This window comes from Mustelus asterias, chromosome 13 (genome assembly GCF_964213995.1).
Source record: "Mustelus asterias chromosome 13, sMusAst1.hap1.1, whole genome shotgun sequence".
NCBI classification, from domain to species: Eukaryota; Metazoa; Chordata; class Chondrichthyes; order Carcharhiniformes; family Triakidae; genus Mustelus; species Mustelus asterias.
Window position 1 is genome coordinate 1,267,081 of NC_135813.1, and position 12,890 is coordinate 1,279,970.

Consider the following 12,890-nt stretch of genomic DNA (forward strand, 5'->3'; position numbering starts at 1 on the left):
AGTCATGATGCTTGTTTGGAGAGCTGGTACAGACTCAACGGGCTGAATGGCCTCCTTCTGCACCAGAACAATTCTGTGAAACCTTAACACAACTAACAAAAACCACTTGAGTGGCTCATACCCCAGTGAGAGTCAGTGTGTGTGGAACCCATACCCCAGTGAGAGTCAGTGTGTGTGGGACCCGTGCCCCAGTGAGAGTCAGTGTGTGTGGGACCCGTGCCCCAGTGAGAGTCAGTGTGTGTGGGACCCGTACCCCAGTGAGAGTCAGTGTGTGTGGGACCCGTACCCCAGTGAGAGTCAGTGTGTGTGGGACCCGTACCCCAGTGAGAGTCAGTGTGTGTGGGACCCGTACCCCAGTGAGAGTTGGTGGCAAGTCATCTTAACTACTGAGTGGCACTCTGAGCCAGTTCACAAAGCAGTGAAGAGTCAAGGTGATGTTGATGTGGAATTGGCATCATATGTAGATCAGACAGGGTTAAGATGGCAGATTTCCTTCCCTAAAGGGCATTAGGGAACCAGATCGGTGTTCACTACATTTGACTCGTTTCATGGTCATCATACTGGCTTTTTGTTCCAGATTAGTTAATTAACTAAACTGAAATTCCACAATTGCAGAGATTTGAACGCATATCTCTGGATCAATGAAAGCTTCCACATTACGAGTCCAGTGTACTATTGTCCTGATTGCAAACAACCCCCTCAGGCCAAGTGGAAAGCCTGATGAACCTTTGCGCTGAAGGTATTAATCTGATAATTGTATTCATATCAATTTTTTTTGCCAGGACAGTGACCAGTGCTGCTGCGAGACAGGAAGCGTTAGTTAAAGCATGCACAATGTAAAGATATGGTGCTGATATCTACCATGTTCCTTTGAGTGGAGGGGTTGCCGACACCCACCTGCTCCTGCAGTTCCGCCAGTCGATTCGCCCGCTCCTCTTCCGAATCCGAGCTGTTGGAATTGGACGAGGATTCACGGCTGCTGTCGCTCGACAACACTTTGGGCTTGGTGATGATTGGAGGTTGCGGGGGAAGAGGCGGGGAGTTGTCAACAGGCTCGTCCGGCATCTTTGCAAACCGCATTTCAAATACGTCCTAACATAGAATAAACCAAGTCAACATCAACCCATGGGGGAAGGCCAGGTTCGGCTCACCGTCCTGCCCGCGGGGCAGCCCGCCATGAGCAACCCGACCCGCCACAGGGCAGCCTGCCGTCTCCCCCCCATAGTACACCACTACTGCGAGGTGCAGTCTCGTGCATTCCTACCTGCAGCTTCCTGGCCATCGCCACAACTTCATGATCCGGTGGGTTATACTTGTAACAGTTGGAAAACATTAATCGGATATCTGCAGCAAATCCCTGGGCATCCAGATAATCCCGACTGTCCATCTTTTTCTGCAAGACAGAATATAATAACAATCCTGCACTGCCAATAGAAATCCCAAGGGGCAAGACACAAGCATCTGGCTGCAGGGGGAAACTAAACATACACCCTTATCATCAGGACCTATTGCAGCTTTGCAACAATTCAAATAAAGGCAAAGCAATACGGCACAGTGGTTAGCGCTGCTGCCTCACAGTGCCAGGGGCACAGGTTCAATTCCGGACTCAGGTGACTGTGTGAAGTTTGCACATTCTCCCCGTGTCTGCGTGGGTTTCTTCCAGGTGCTCCGGTTTCCTCTCACACTCCAAAAACATGCGGGTTAGGTGGATTGGCCGTGCTAAATTGTCCCTTAGTGTCCAAAGATGTGTAGGTGAGGTGGACTGGCCATGGGAAATGTGTGGAGAGAGGGTGGGAGAGAGGGCTTGAGTAAGATACACTATCAGAGAGTCAGTGCACACTCGATGGCCTGAATGGCCTCATCTGCACTGTAGGGATTCTATGAAAGCAAAATACCGTGGTTGGGGAAAAAGGACTTGCATTTGTACTGCTTTATCACAGGAGGATTTGAGCACAGGAGCTGCAGTTGTACAGAGCCTTGGAGAGACTACATTTGGAGTACTGTTTGCAGTTTAGATCTCCTTACCCAAGGAAGACTATACTTGCCATAGAGGGATTGCAATGAAGGTTCACCAGACTAAACCCTGGGATGGAAGGATTGTCTTAAGAGGAGAGATTGAGGAGACTGCGGCTGTACCCTGTAGAGTTTAGAAGAACGTGAGGTGACCTCATTGAAGCTTACAAAATTCTTACAGGTCTCGAAAGGGTAGATGCAGGAAGGATGTTTCCCCGAGCTGGGGGCTTCTAGAACCAGGAGCCACAGTCTCAGACTAAGGGGTCGGCAGTTTAGGACTGAGATGAGGAGCAATTTCTTCACTCGGTCATTGAGTAAGCTCAAGACAGAGATTTACAAATTTCTAGATATTGAAGATATCAACGGATGTGAGGACAGTGCGGGAAAATGGCACTGAGGCAGATCATCAGTCTGAATGGTGAAGCAGGTTCCAGGGGTCAAATGGCTCATTCCTGCTTCCTATTTTTATTAGGCTTTCTGATCAGCTGTGAACAGCCTACTGTCACCCCCCAACAATGCAATGCTCACTCAGTACCGCATTTTACTATCAACCTCGATTTTTTTACTCACATCTTTAAAGTGGGACTTGAACCCAGAAGCACGAATGCTGCCCTCTGAACCATGGCTGACACACTTTGAGTCATCACTCTGTGTCAATGCTGTTTGGGGGAGTGCGTAGTGTTGCTATTGGCTGCTCTGTTTCCTACAGTACAACAGTGACTGCACTTTAAAAGTTATTCATTGACTGTAAAGAACATGGAGGCATCCTCAGATTGTGAAAGGAGGAGGAGAAATGCAAGTCCTTTCTTTCTTCTTGCCTCAACTAAGGTTTGAGAGGGCATTGTTGCTCATAGAACCCATATCTGCTTTGTGGGTGGGGTTGGGAGCAGTTGGGGGGGGGGGGGAATAAATTTCTGATGTGGTATTAATTTGCCTTCCCACTGTTCAATACTGACCCTCATACGGGAATTCTGCGCTCCCCTCCCACACAGACCCTCAACACCCTAAACACCAAGACAGAGATCTGAAACTAAGTGAAGTGTGGTGATGCAGACCAGGGCTTGAATCCCCAAGTGGGCGGCACGGTGGCACAGTGGTTAGCACTGCTGCCTCACAGCACCAGGGACCCGGGTTCGATTCCGGCCTCGGGTCACTGTCTGTGTGGAGTCTGCACGTTCTCCCCGCGTCTGCGTGGGTTTCCTCCGGGTGCTCCGGTTTCCTCCCACACTCCAAAGATGTGCGGGTAAGGTTGATGGGCCATGCTAAATTGCCCCTCAGTGTCAGGGGGAGTATCAGGGTAAATATGTGAGGTTACAGGAATAGGGCCTGGGTGGGATTGTGGTTGGTGCAGGCTCAATGTGCCGAATGGCCTCTGTTTGCACTGGAGGGATTCTATGATTCCAAGTCGAGGATGCAGCTGCTCAAGAACAATCCCTTGCTGTTGGGGCACACGTACTTTTACACTGCTGAGGTCCATCGGGTGCTTAATGATTTCGTGATAATCGTGCAGTTCCAGGGCCTCAGCATCCACTGGTTTGTAGAAAGGCCATGCATAGGCTGCATGTTTCTTGGACAGCATTTCCCTCAAGATGTTGTCGCAGTGCCTCAGGTGTTCCGTCAATTTCCCCTTCTTCCCCAGGGGATGTTGGAGTTCCACCTCGTCCGCGTCTTTCCTTGCTAGTTTGTTTGAACGCCCGCTCTCTCGCCGTGACGCCAGCTTTGAGAGTTTGGGTTCTGCTGAGGCTGGAGGAGGGGACTCACTGTTGCTCGCAGTGATGGCACAGGTGCTGGGAGTCGTAGTGTCTGCTTTCCGCTTCACACCTTTTTTCTAGAACAAACAGAAGATTTTGACATCAATAACCAAATCAATCAACTACCTGCCCACTGCCTAAAACCATAAACTTCAAGTGATTGCATCACAATCTAAGTCAGCCTGCCCTTGGTCACCTGTTGTCCCGAGGCATGGTACATTGGGGAAACTATGCAGACGCTGCGACAACGGATGAATGAACACCGCTCGACAATCACCAGGCAAGACTGTTCTCTTCCTGTTGGGGAGCACTTCAGCGGTCACGGGCATTCGGCCTCTGATATTCGGGTAAGCGTTCTCCAAGGCGGCCTTCGCGACACACGACAGCGCAGAGTCGCGGAGCAGAAACTGATAGCCAGGTTCCGCACACACAAGGACGGCCTCAACCGGGATATTGGGTTTATGTCACACTATTTCACATAAATATTTCTGCTTTTTTCCTCCTGAGTCTTTATCATGCGATCCTAGAATCAGAATTTATGTCACACTATTTGTAACTCCCACAGTTGCGTGGACCTGCAGAGTTTCACTGGCTGTCTTGTCTGGAGACAATACACATCTTTTTAGCCTGTCTTGATGCTCTCTCCACTCCCATTGTTTTGTTTCTTAAAGACTGGATTAGTTGTAAGTATTCGCATTCCAACCATTATTCATGTAAATTGAGTCTGTGTCTTATAAGTTCTGTTTGTGAACAGAATTCCCACTCACCTGAAGAAGGGGCTCAGAGCCTCGAAAGCTTGTGTGGCTTTTGCTACCAAATAAACCTGTTGGACTTTAACCTGGTGTTGTTAAACTTCTTACTGTGTTTACCCCAGTCCAACGCCGGCATCTCCACATCACACCTGTTGTTCACCATTGACAGGTTTGCCTAGTTTGCTGTGGACACTATCTCACACCATTGAAGTCAGCCTCCTAAATCTCAAATCTTCCTAAATCTAGAGTTGTTTCACATTTGTTCACTTCAAACATTACCCAGAATTTGAACTGGCTCCAGGTAGGCAACATCCAGGTGGAACTTTCCATGCTGCTAACAAAGGCTTCAATCTGGAGTACGGAATGTTGAATTCCCTCCAACTACCACATTACACCTTCCTGCTTCCTCTTACCCCCCCCCCCCCCCAACCACCCCTCCACCCACCCTTTATGTTCCAAGATGCCATGACCCACATTCTGGCTGAACTGCAGACAGCCTGCATCCTTATCTTCACATGTAATAAGTACATTGTACCTTTTCAATAGGGATCAGTTTCCATGGTTCCTCATTTTCTATCTCACCCAGGTTCCCCTAATTCTGTACAGTCAGCTACAGGCCACATAAGCACCATTCTGAGCCTGTGCTTTTCCTCTCAGCCCACAGACTAGCGATTGGAGCTGAAATTTTCTTGTCCGTTTGCCTGGATGCCACTCAGTGAGGCAGTAATTTCACACACACAAATCCTGCCTTAAATCCAAGGCTGTCTGCCTACGCAGAGGGCTGGTGACAGCCAATCACTGTACACTGACTAACCAATCAACAAGTGGAGCAGGGCTATTACCTTGGTGATCAGCTGTGTGGGTGGAGAGATTACTGGCATCACTGGGCTGGAGGACTGAGCAGGGGCCGCTGTGACCTGGGTCAGCACGGCAGGTGGCACCGCAGTGGAGATGACGATGGGAGTCGGAGAAGTTTTGGGAGGAGCTTCTGGGAAGGCAGTTGGCTCGCTGGCTGAAGACACTGCTGCCACCTGCTGCATTCCTGCAAAGATTATGAGCACACGAAACAGAGTTATTAAGATAACACACGCCAAGTATACAGGTACATGGGGCTTTTTGGTACTGTGTCAAAGTCACCGGAGGTGCAATCATCTCCTCAGTATCACCCCTCCCTCCCGCAGCTTGCTGCTTCACAACTACCTTTGCGAGAATCCGGCCACACATGCTCAGAGGCAGGATCTTAGCGAGGTCAATCCAACACGAGAAATAGGAATCAGAGTTTAATCCATTCCCTGGGTAAGTGGACAATAAACTCCCCATCGTGCTACCAGACTGATACCCACCCACTGCCGACAGGCTTCAATCATCCATTCTGCTGTGATAGAGAAAGAGGTTCAGAAATACCCAGGATCCGGCTCAAGAAGCAACTTCACCTCAGGAAAAATGGTTTCCTGCAAAATCATTAACTTTTTGCCAGGACACAGGTTTACCAGCACCGAGCACACACCACAATCTCAGTCCATCCTTAATACTGGGCTCAGTCCTGGTCGCCTCACTACAGGAAGGATGTGGAAAAGATTGAAAGGGTGCAGAGGAGATTTACAAGGATGTTGCCTGGATTGAGTGGCATGCCTTATGAGGATAGGCTGAGGGAGCTCAGTCTTTTCCCCTTGGAGAGACGTAGGATGAGAGGAGACCTAATAGAGGTGTATAAGATGTTGAGAGGCATAGATCGGGTGGACTCTCAGAGGCTTTTTCCCAGGGTGGAAATGGCTGCTACGAGAGGACACAGGTTTAAGGTGCTGGGGGGTAGGTACAGGGGAGATGTTAGGGGGAAGTTTTTCACACAGAGGGTGGTGGGCGAGTGGAATCGGCTGCCATCAGTAGTGGTGGAGGCAAACTCAATAGGGTCTTTTAAGAGACTCCTGGATAAGTACATGGAGCTTAATAGGATGGAGGGTTATAGGTAGGTCTAGAAGGTAGGGATGTGTTCGGCACAACTTGTGGGCCGAAGGGCCTGTTTGTGCTGTAGTTTTTCTATGTTTTCTAATATAAGAGGAAATTTATAGACTGTTCCACCACGGAATACATCACAGTCCAAGATCAATCCTGTACAGTTGTTGAGTAGTGATCACAAGAAGGGACTCTGGCTGACTGGCCACCCCTCCCTGAAGGAGATGGGTGCCTGAACCCCGTAGCTGTCTTGAGTTCTCTTGGCTCAGCAGAGATCAGGGTTGGAAGCCGGAAGATCAGGGTTGGAAGCCGGGACCATGTTGGTACATCCCAAGGGGAGATGGAGCCACAGGTTACCAATTAAATCTGATTTGTTCTCATGCACCCATACAACCCGAGTTACCTGGCTGCTTTCGCCCTTTGCCTCTGGGCAATGGGGCCATCATTTCCACTTCTTCCTGGGGCATCTGTGCAACTTTCTGCAGGAAGATCTTCTCCAGGGTCTGTGCCATCAACACAATGTCATCACCAGGCTGCAAGAAAGGAGCAGGTTTGAAAGGGCGCACTCACAGGGAACGATGGCAATTGAGGATGCATGATTATGACAGAAATCATAGAACATCCGTCACAAAATCACACACATTCACTGCTGGTAAAGAGGGGAGATAACTCATTGAATCCACCGGCATAGAAGGAGACCACTCGATGCATCATTCCCATTCTGGTTCTTTGGAAGAGTTATCTAATTAGTCCCATTCACCCCCGCTCTTTTCCCATTGCCCTGCAAATTTTTCCACTTTGAATATTTATCCAAATTCCCCCTTTGAAAGGTCCTGTTGAATCTGCTTCCACCGTCCTTTCATGCACCGCCTTCCAGATCACAACAACTCACTGAGTAAAGAAAAATTACCCTTATCTTTCCCCCACTGCCCCTTCAATCTGTCTCTCCTGTTTGTTGACCCTCCTGCCACTAGAAATGGTTTCTCTTAAAAAATTAACAGGGTTTTAGTGGAATAAACAAACACCTCAACTAAATCTTCCTTTAACCTTCTCTGCTCGAAGGAGAACAATCCCAACTTCACTGGACTATACCTTTCCAGAACGAGAGAGAGAAATATACAACACAAGCTAGAGTGAAATAAGAAAGGAATGTTCCGGAAACATGCTGTGTGTCTGTCAATCCTGGAAAGTGGTGGACAGATTCTCCACTGAGGGTCCTTCCTGCTCTCAGTTGATGTTCTGGGTGGATATTCCAGCACCCTGATTTCTGTTATTTACCACTTTATTCTGCTAACAGATACTCAGTTGGGTGATGAGGCAGTTATTCTATTTAAAGCAGTTAACCTGGTTAAGGCCATAACTTGGCTATTCCAAGGGAAAGTGACAAAATCACAATGTCTTCAGGCCAATTAGATTCTACTTGTTGAATAAAGCTCAGATAGATTGGCAGAAGTTTTTAAATCCTCAACTACACCTTTTTAGTCATTCACAGGTTGAGATGGGCCAACAGTCATTAGCCATCCCTAATTGCCCTCAAGAAGGTTTTGATGCCCCGCCACCTTCTTCACAACTGAGTGAATGCCTTGCTAGGCCATCCCAGGAGGCAGTTAAAAGTTAGTATCACATTGTTATGGGTCAGGAATCAGAAGAAGATCCAAGCCAGGTCTGAGCAGCATGATTTCATTTGTCAAAGGACATGAGTGACCTGGATGGATTGTCAGAAAACAGGGGCATGTTTAAGTGATGTGTGGTTGTACTGTAGGATATCAGAAATTAGGTATAGATTTAAGTGAGTTTAATTGAGTGTTTTTGTGTCGGAAAAGGTAAAACTCGAGTTAGATTCATGTTAGACAAAGGTGTTGACATGTTTTTTTTGGTTTCAGTTCAAACTGTGTTACTATTGTCATAGAGGTTTACAGCATGGAAACAGACCCTTCGGCCCAACTTGTCCATGCTGCCTCTTTTTTTAACCCCTAAGCCAGTCCCAATTGCCTGCATTTGGCCCATATCCCTCTATACCCAGCTTACTCATGTAACTGTCTAAACGCTTTTTAAAAGACAAAATTGTACCCGCCTCTCCTACTACCTCTGGCAGTTTGTTCCAGACACTCACCACCCTGTGTGTGAAGAAATTGCCCCTCTGGACCTTTTTGTATCTCTCCCCTGTTGTGTGGTATTGTGCGGAGGGAGTGTTTACGATGGGAAAAGTAAACATGAGCGTGGAGAAAGAACGAGTTGCTGCTTAGCAACCTGGGGCCACTTTCAGGGAAAATACCTTTTTTGAGCTTAGTTTGAACTGAAAGCCAGAGTAGGAGGAGCTTAACAGTGAGAGGGGAACATCTCTCAGCTTTGCTAGAAGAAAAGCCAAACAAATCATTAATGCAGGCCACAAGTAGTTTACTAGATTACTCGTCATGTAACATAACCACTGTGCAACCATTCCTGCTCTTCAGAGAGGGCAGATTAAACGGCAAGAGTGACTGACAGTGATTGGGTGAAGGACACTTGACTGACAAGAAATGTGAACATAAAGGAAGACTTAACAATGTAGATGTGTTACCTTGTTGTAGATGTAGCAGTTGGTAAACATGGTATTGAAATCCTGCATGCACTCACTCGCACTCCAGTAATAGTTGTTCTCTAACCGTTTCTTTATTGTCCCCATATCCATGGGCTGTTTGATAATTTTATGATAATCCTGGAAGTAAGATATTGCAGGAAATCATTTCAAATGTTGAAAGAAAACTTTTGAGTACATTTCTTGCATCCCAGTACACGAACATCATTCCCGGACAGCATTGGCCCACCCACCCAGTAGCCACCTACTCACTGGTCAATCCAGAAACACTAATCTTGCTGTACTTCACATACACAGCTCACCATCGTACAGCTATTTTAACAAAGAGAGTCCAAACTTGTTATCAGTTCAGTAATCTCACCTCCTCCTAGAAACTGAGTAGTCTCATACAAGTGCCTGACCACATGGCACTCAGTTTAAATCTTCTGGGCACAAAAGTCAAAATCAAGTAGCCATGCCAGCTCTGGCCCGGGATAATACATACTCAGAATTAAGTCGCGATAACATTATTAACTATATCTTCAAGGGGAAAGGAGCGACCAATTCTATTCATTAGCTCCTGTCGTTGTAATGCCCCACAATCTCACATCCATTGTGCAAGATGTTTTTTCTGGATTTGCTCTTCAGTGATTCAGTTGGACTTCATAGAAATCATAGAAACCCTACAGTGCAGAAGGAGGCCATTCGGCCCATCGAGTCTGCACCGACCACAATCCCACCCAGGCCCTACCCCACATATTTTACCCACTAATCCCTCTAACCTACGCATCTCAGGACTCTAAGGGGCAATTTTTAACCTGGCCAATCAACCTAACCCGCACATCTTTGGACTGTGGGAGGAAACCGGAGCACCCGGAGGAAACCCACGCAGACACGAGGAGAATGTGCAAACTCCACACAGACAGTGACCCAAGCCGGGAATCGAACCCAGGACCCTGGAGCTGTGAAGCAGCAGTGCTAACCACTGTGCTACCGTGCCGCCCCTAGACTTGCCAGGTTCTGTCCCCTCTAACTCGTGAGAAGAATGGTCCCCAACTACCCTGTCAATTCTCAGTCAGATCACCCCTTAACCTACACCAAATTAAAGCCGTCACTTATCCTCAATACATCCTTCCACAAGCAGATCAGAAATGGAAGCAGAGCTTCCTACCTGCCAGGTACTTGAGTAACTGCAGCAGCAGCATCTTCCTTTCACATTCTTCACTTCTTGTAATAAAGCCCAAGATTCCATTATTCTTTTGACCACTTTTCTTTTTTCGGCTACTTACATGAACTCCCATCCCCAACAACTTTATTACTTCATCACTCATCCAGCATCCCTGGACTTTACAGCAGTGCTCACTGGTCAGTGATCAGGAGCAAGAACCTTGGCTGATTTCCCCTCTCTCTAATCCAAGGGTGTCACTGGACAGTGAGTGGCAGCTGAAACCTTGGCTGATGTCTGCCTCTCTCTCTAACCCAGGGATCACTGGACAACGATCAGGAGCAAAAACCTTGGCTAATTTCCCCTCTCTCACTAACCCAGGGATCACTGGACAGTGATCAGGAGGAGGAACTCTGGCTGATTTCCCTCAAGGGGCCAATTACCCACCCGTGTACTTGAGATCAACACTGCAGACCAAGGTTAGGGCGAAGATAGGACCAGGTGATCTACCGGGTCAGGGCTGGCATGGCTACTTGATTTTGGCTTTTGTGTCTAGAGGATTTAAACTGAGTGCCATGTGGTCAGACACTTGTTGCAGTCATCACTGCAATGGGATGCTTCTGAGCCAATTATTACTTTAAGCAGAATACACAAAAATAAATAAAGTGTTGTTGTTAATCAATTTCCTTCACATGAATAACTTGATCTCATAATGCAACTGCAGCCTGACTTACCGGCAGGTTAAGTTTCTTCGCATCAACTGGGACATGGAAGGGCCAGGCGAACTGGTGTTTCCAGAGTGTTTTCACCACCCCTTTCAGCATGTACTGCAGCTGGTTAGTCACACGCCCAGGCCTGTTGGTGTTCATAACCTCTGGCAGCGAAACGATGTCTGTCCCAATGGAGGCCAGTGGCTGCACAGCAGGAGCTGCTGCTGACATCTGCGGGCTCCACAACACGTCACAACTCAATGACAGCCTCTGGATTCTCCTTTTTGTTCAAAGCTCCCCAAATGCAACTGAAATCCCATCTCTGATCACTCCAACTTCCCCGTATTGTGCAACCTGTAGAAAGAAAGGGTCATGTTAGAAGAGGATAAATCAGGAAAAAAGTTTAAAGTTTATTTATTAGTCACAAATAAGGCTTACATTAACACTGCAATGAAGTTACCGTGAAAATCCCCGAGTCGCCACAGTCTGGCGCCTGTTCAGGTCAATGCACCTAACCAGCGCGTCTTTCAGAACGTGGGAGGAAACCGGAGCGCCCGGAGAAAACCCACACGGGGAGAACCTGCAAACTCCATACAGACAGTGACCCAAAGAGGAATGGAACCTGGGTCCCTGGTGCTGTGAAGTAGCAGTGCTAACCACTGTGCTACCGTGCATGAACAAAACACACTATAACACCTCAAGGGTATCAGGAGGAGGCAGCATTGGACACACGTCACCATGCCAACAGGGCGGTGCTGGGAACATCCACATTACACGCCTGGTTAAAGGACGGTATGAGGAAAAGGTGCTGCCTGAAGTACAGAACTAACTAGCAACAATGAAACAATGAAATTCTTCTGCCGACTCAGATGTTTTGGCAGGTGATGTGCTGTTTGGAAATATAACACAAAAACTAACAACAGATTATTCAGTCCCTCCCTCGAGCTTGCTCTGCCATTCGATAAGATTGTGGCTGATCTGATTGTGGCCTAAACTCAACTCCCTTATCAAACCACACAAGTTTCAGAACTGCAATGATTCAAGGCTTCAAGGAACAACAGATTCTGGCTTCAATATTTAACAAAAGGTATCACCAAATGAAAACTCAGTCTGTGCTGGTACCAAGCGCTTAAGCAGCATCTCTCTCTCCCTAACACACAAACCGAGCTGAGACTGAGGTAACTCGCACTCCCAACAGATCTTAGTTAAAGCGTGACAATTTCTAACCATGTATATGAGCTTTTAAAATCAAATAGCTAGAGATCTGCATAGAAAGAGAAACGGTAACCAGGTCCCAGGCTGTTTGCCACTTGGATCATTTCACATTGACTTCCTTCCTTCTGATTCGTTGACAAGGTTACGCAATGAGAAGATGTGAAATACCAAGTACCAAAAATAACCCAAAGCACTCACGAGAAAGAAGATTCATAGACACAACCAGAGCAGCAGCATCATACCAATGTCTGAGAGAGGTTGTAATTGCCCTCAATATCCATCAACTAGAAAATAAAAATCAGTCAGGATTCCTGTTCCAGATCAGGGACAGTAACACTGGCTGGAAATGCACAAGTTCAAGTTCGTTTATTAGTCACACTGCAATAAAGTTACCGAAATCCCCCGAGTCGCCACACTCCAGCGCCCGTTTGGGTACACGGAGGGAGAATTTAGCATGGCCAATGCACTTAACCTTTCGGACAATGGGAGGAAACCAGAGCACCCGGAGGAAACCCACGCAAACACGGGGAAAATGTGCAAACTCCACACAGACAGTGACCCAAGCTGGGAATCGAACCCGGGTCCCTGGTGCTGTGAGGCAGCAGTGCTAACCACTGTGCCACCGCTCTGTTATGTGACTTATCAAAATCCCTGAGCACAAATCCCAATTAGAATTTCTGATGAAACTGTGCCAGGTTCTGGGCATTGCACTCTGGGAAAGATGGTAGGGGGTGGGGGCTTTGGGATGGGTGCAGAGCTTTGAGAGAATGTGTT

General features: G+C 47.5%; 2 protein-coding genes across 10 annotated transcripts in view; one reads left to right on the forward strand and one right to left on the reverse strand.

Annotated features, from left to right (window-relative positions):
- Nucleotides 1-12,890, forward strand: part of LOC144502320 (retinoic acid receptor RXR-alpha-A-like) — a 423,978-nt gene that overhangs the window by 89,713 nt on the left and 321,375 nt on the right. The window lies entirely within an intron of this gene.
- The window catches only part of brd3b (bromodomain containing 3b), a 61,250-nt gene that overhangs the window by 33,196 nt on the left and 15,164 nt on the right, over nucleotides 1-12,890 (reverse strand). For 5 of the 9 annotated variants that reach the window (XM_078226134.1, XM_078226129.1, XM_078226126.1 and 2 more), the window contains 7 exons: nucleotides 10,926-11,255; nucleotides 9,030-9,167; nucleotides 6,873-7,002; nucleotides 5,359-5,558; nucleotides 3,470-3,841; nucleotides 1,265-1,393; nucleotides 862-1,092 (listed from right to left, as the gene is read on the reverse strand). In XM_078226134.1, the coding sequence (XP_078082260.1) occupies nucleotides 862-1,092; nucleotides 1,265-1,393; nucleotides 3,470-3,841; nucleotides 5,359-5,558; nucleotides 6,873-7,002; nucleotides 9,030-9,167; nucleotides 10,926-11,132 (1,407 nt within the window). In that variant the 5' untranslated portion in view covers nucleotides 11,133-11,255. The remainder of the gene's footprint in view (nucleotides 1-861; nucleotides 1,093-1,264; nucleotides 1,394-3,469; nucleotides 3,842-5,358; nucleotides 5,559-6,872; nucleotides 7,003-9,029; nucleotides 9,168-10,925; nucleotides 11,256-12,890) is intronic. The other 4 variants (XM_078226132.1, XM_078226130.1, XM_078226131.1 and 1 more) reach the window with 2 other exon arrangements.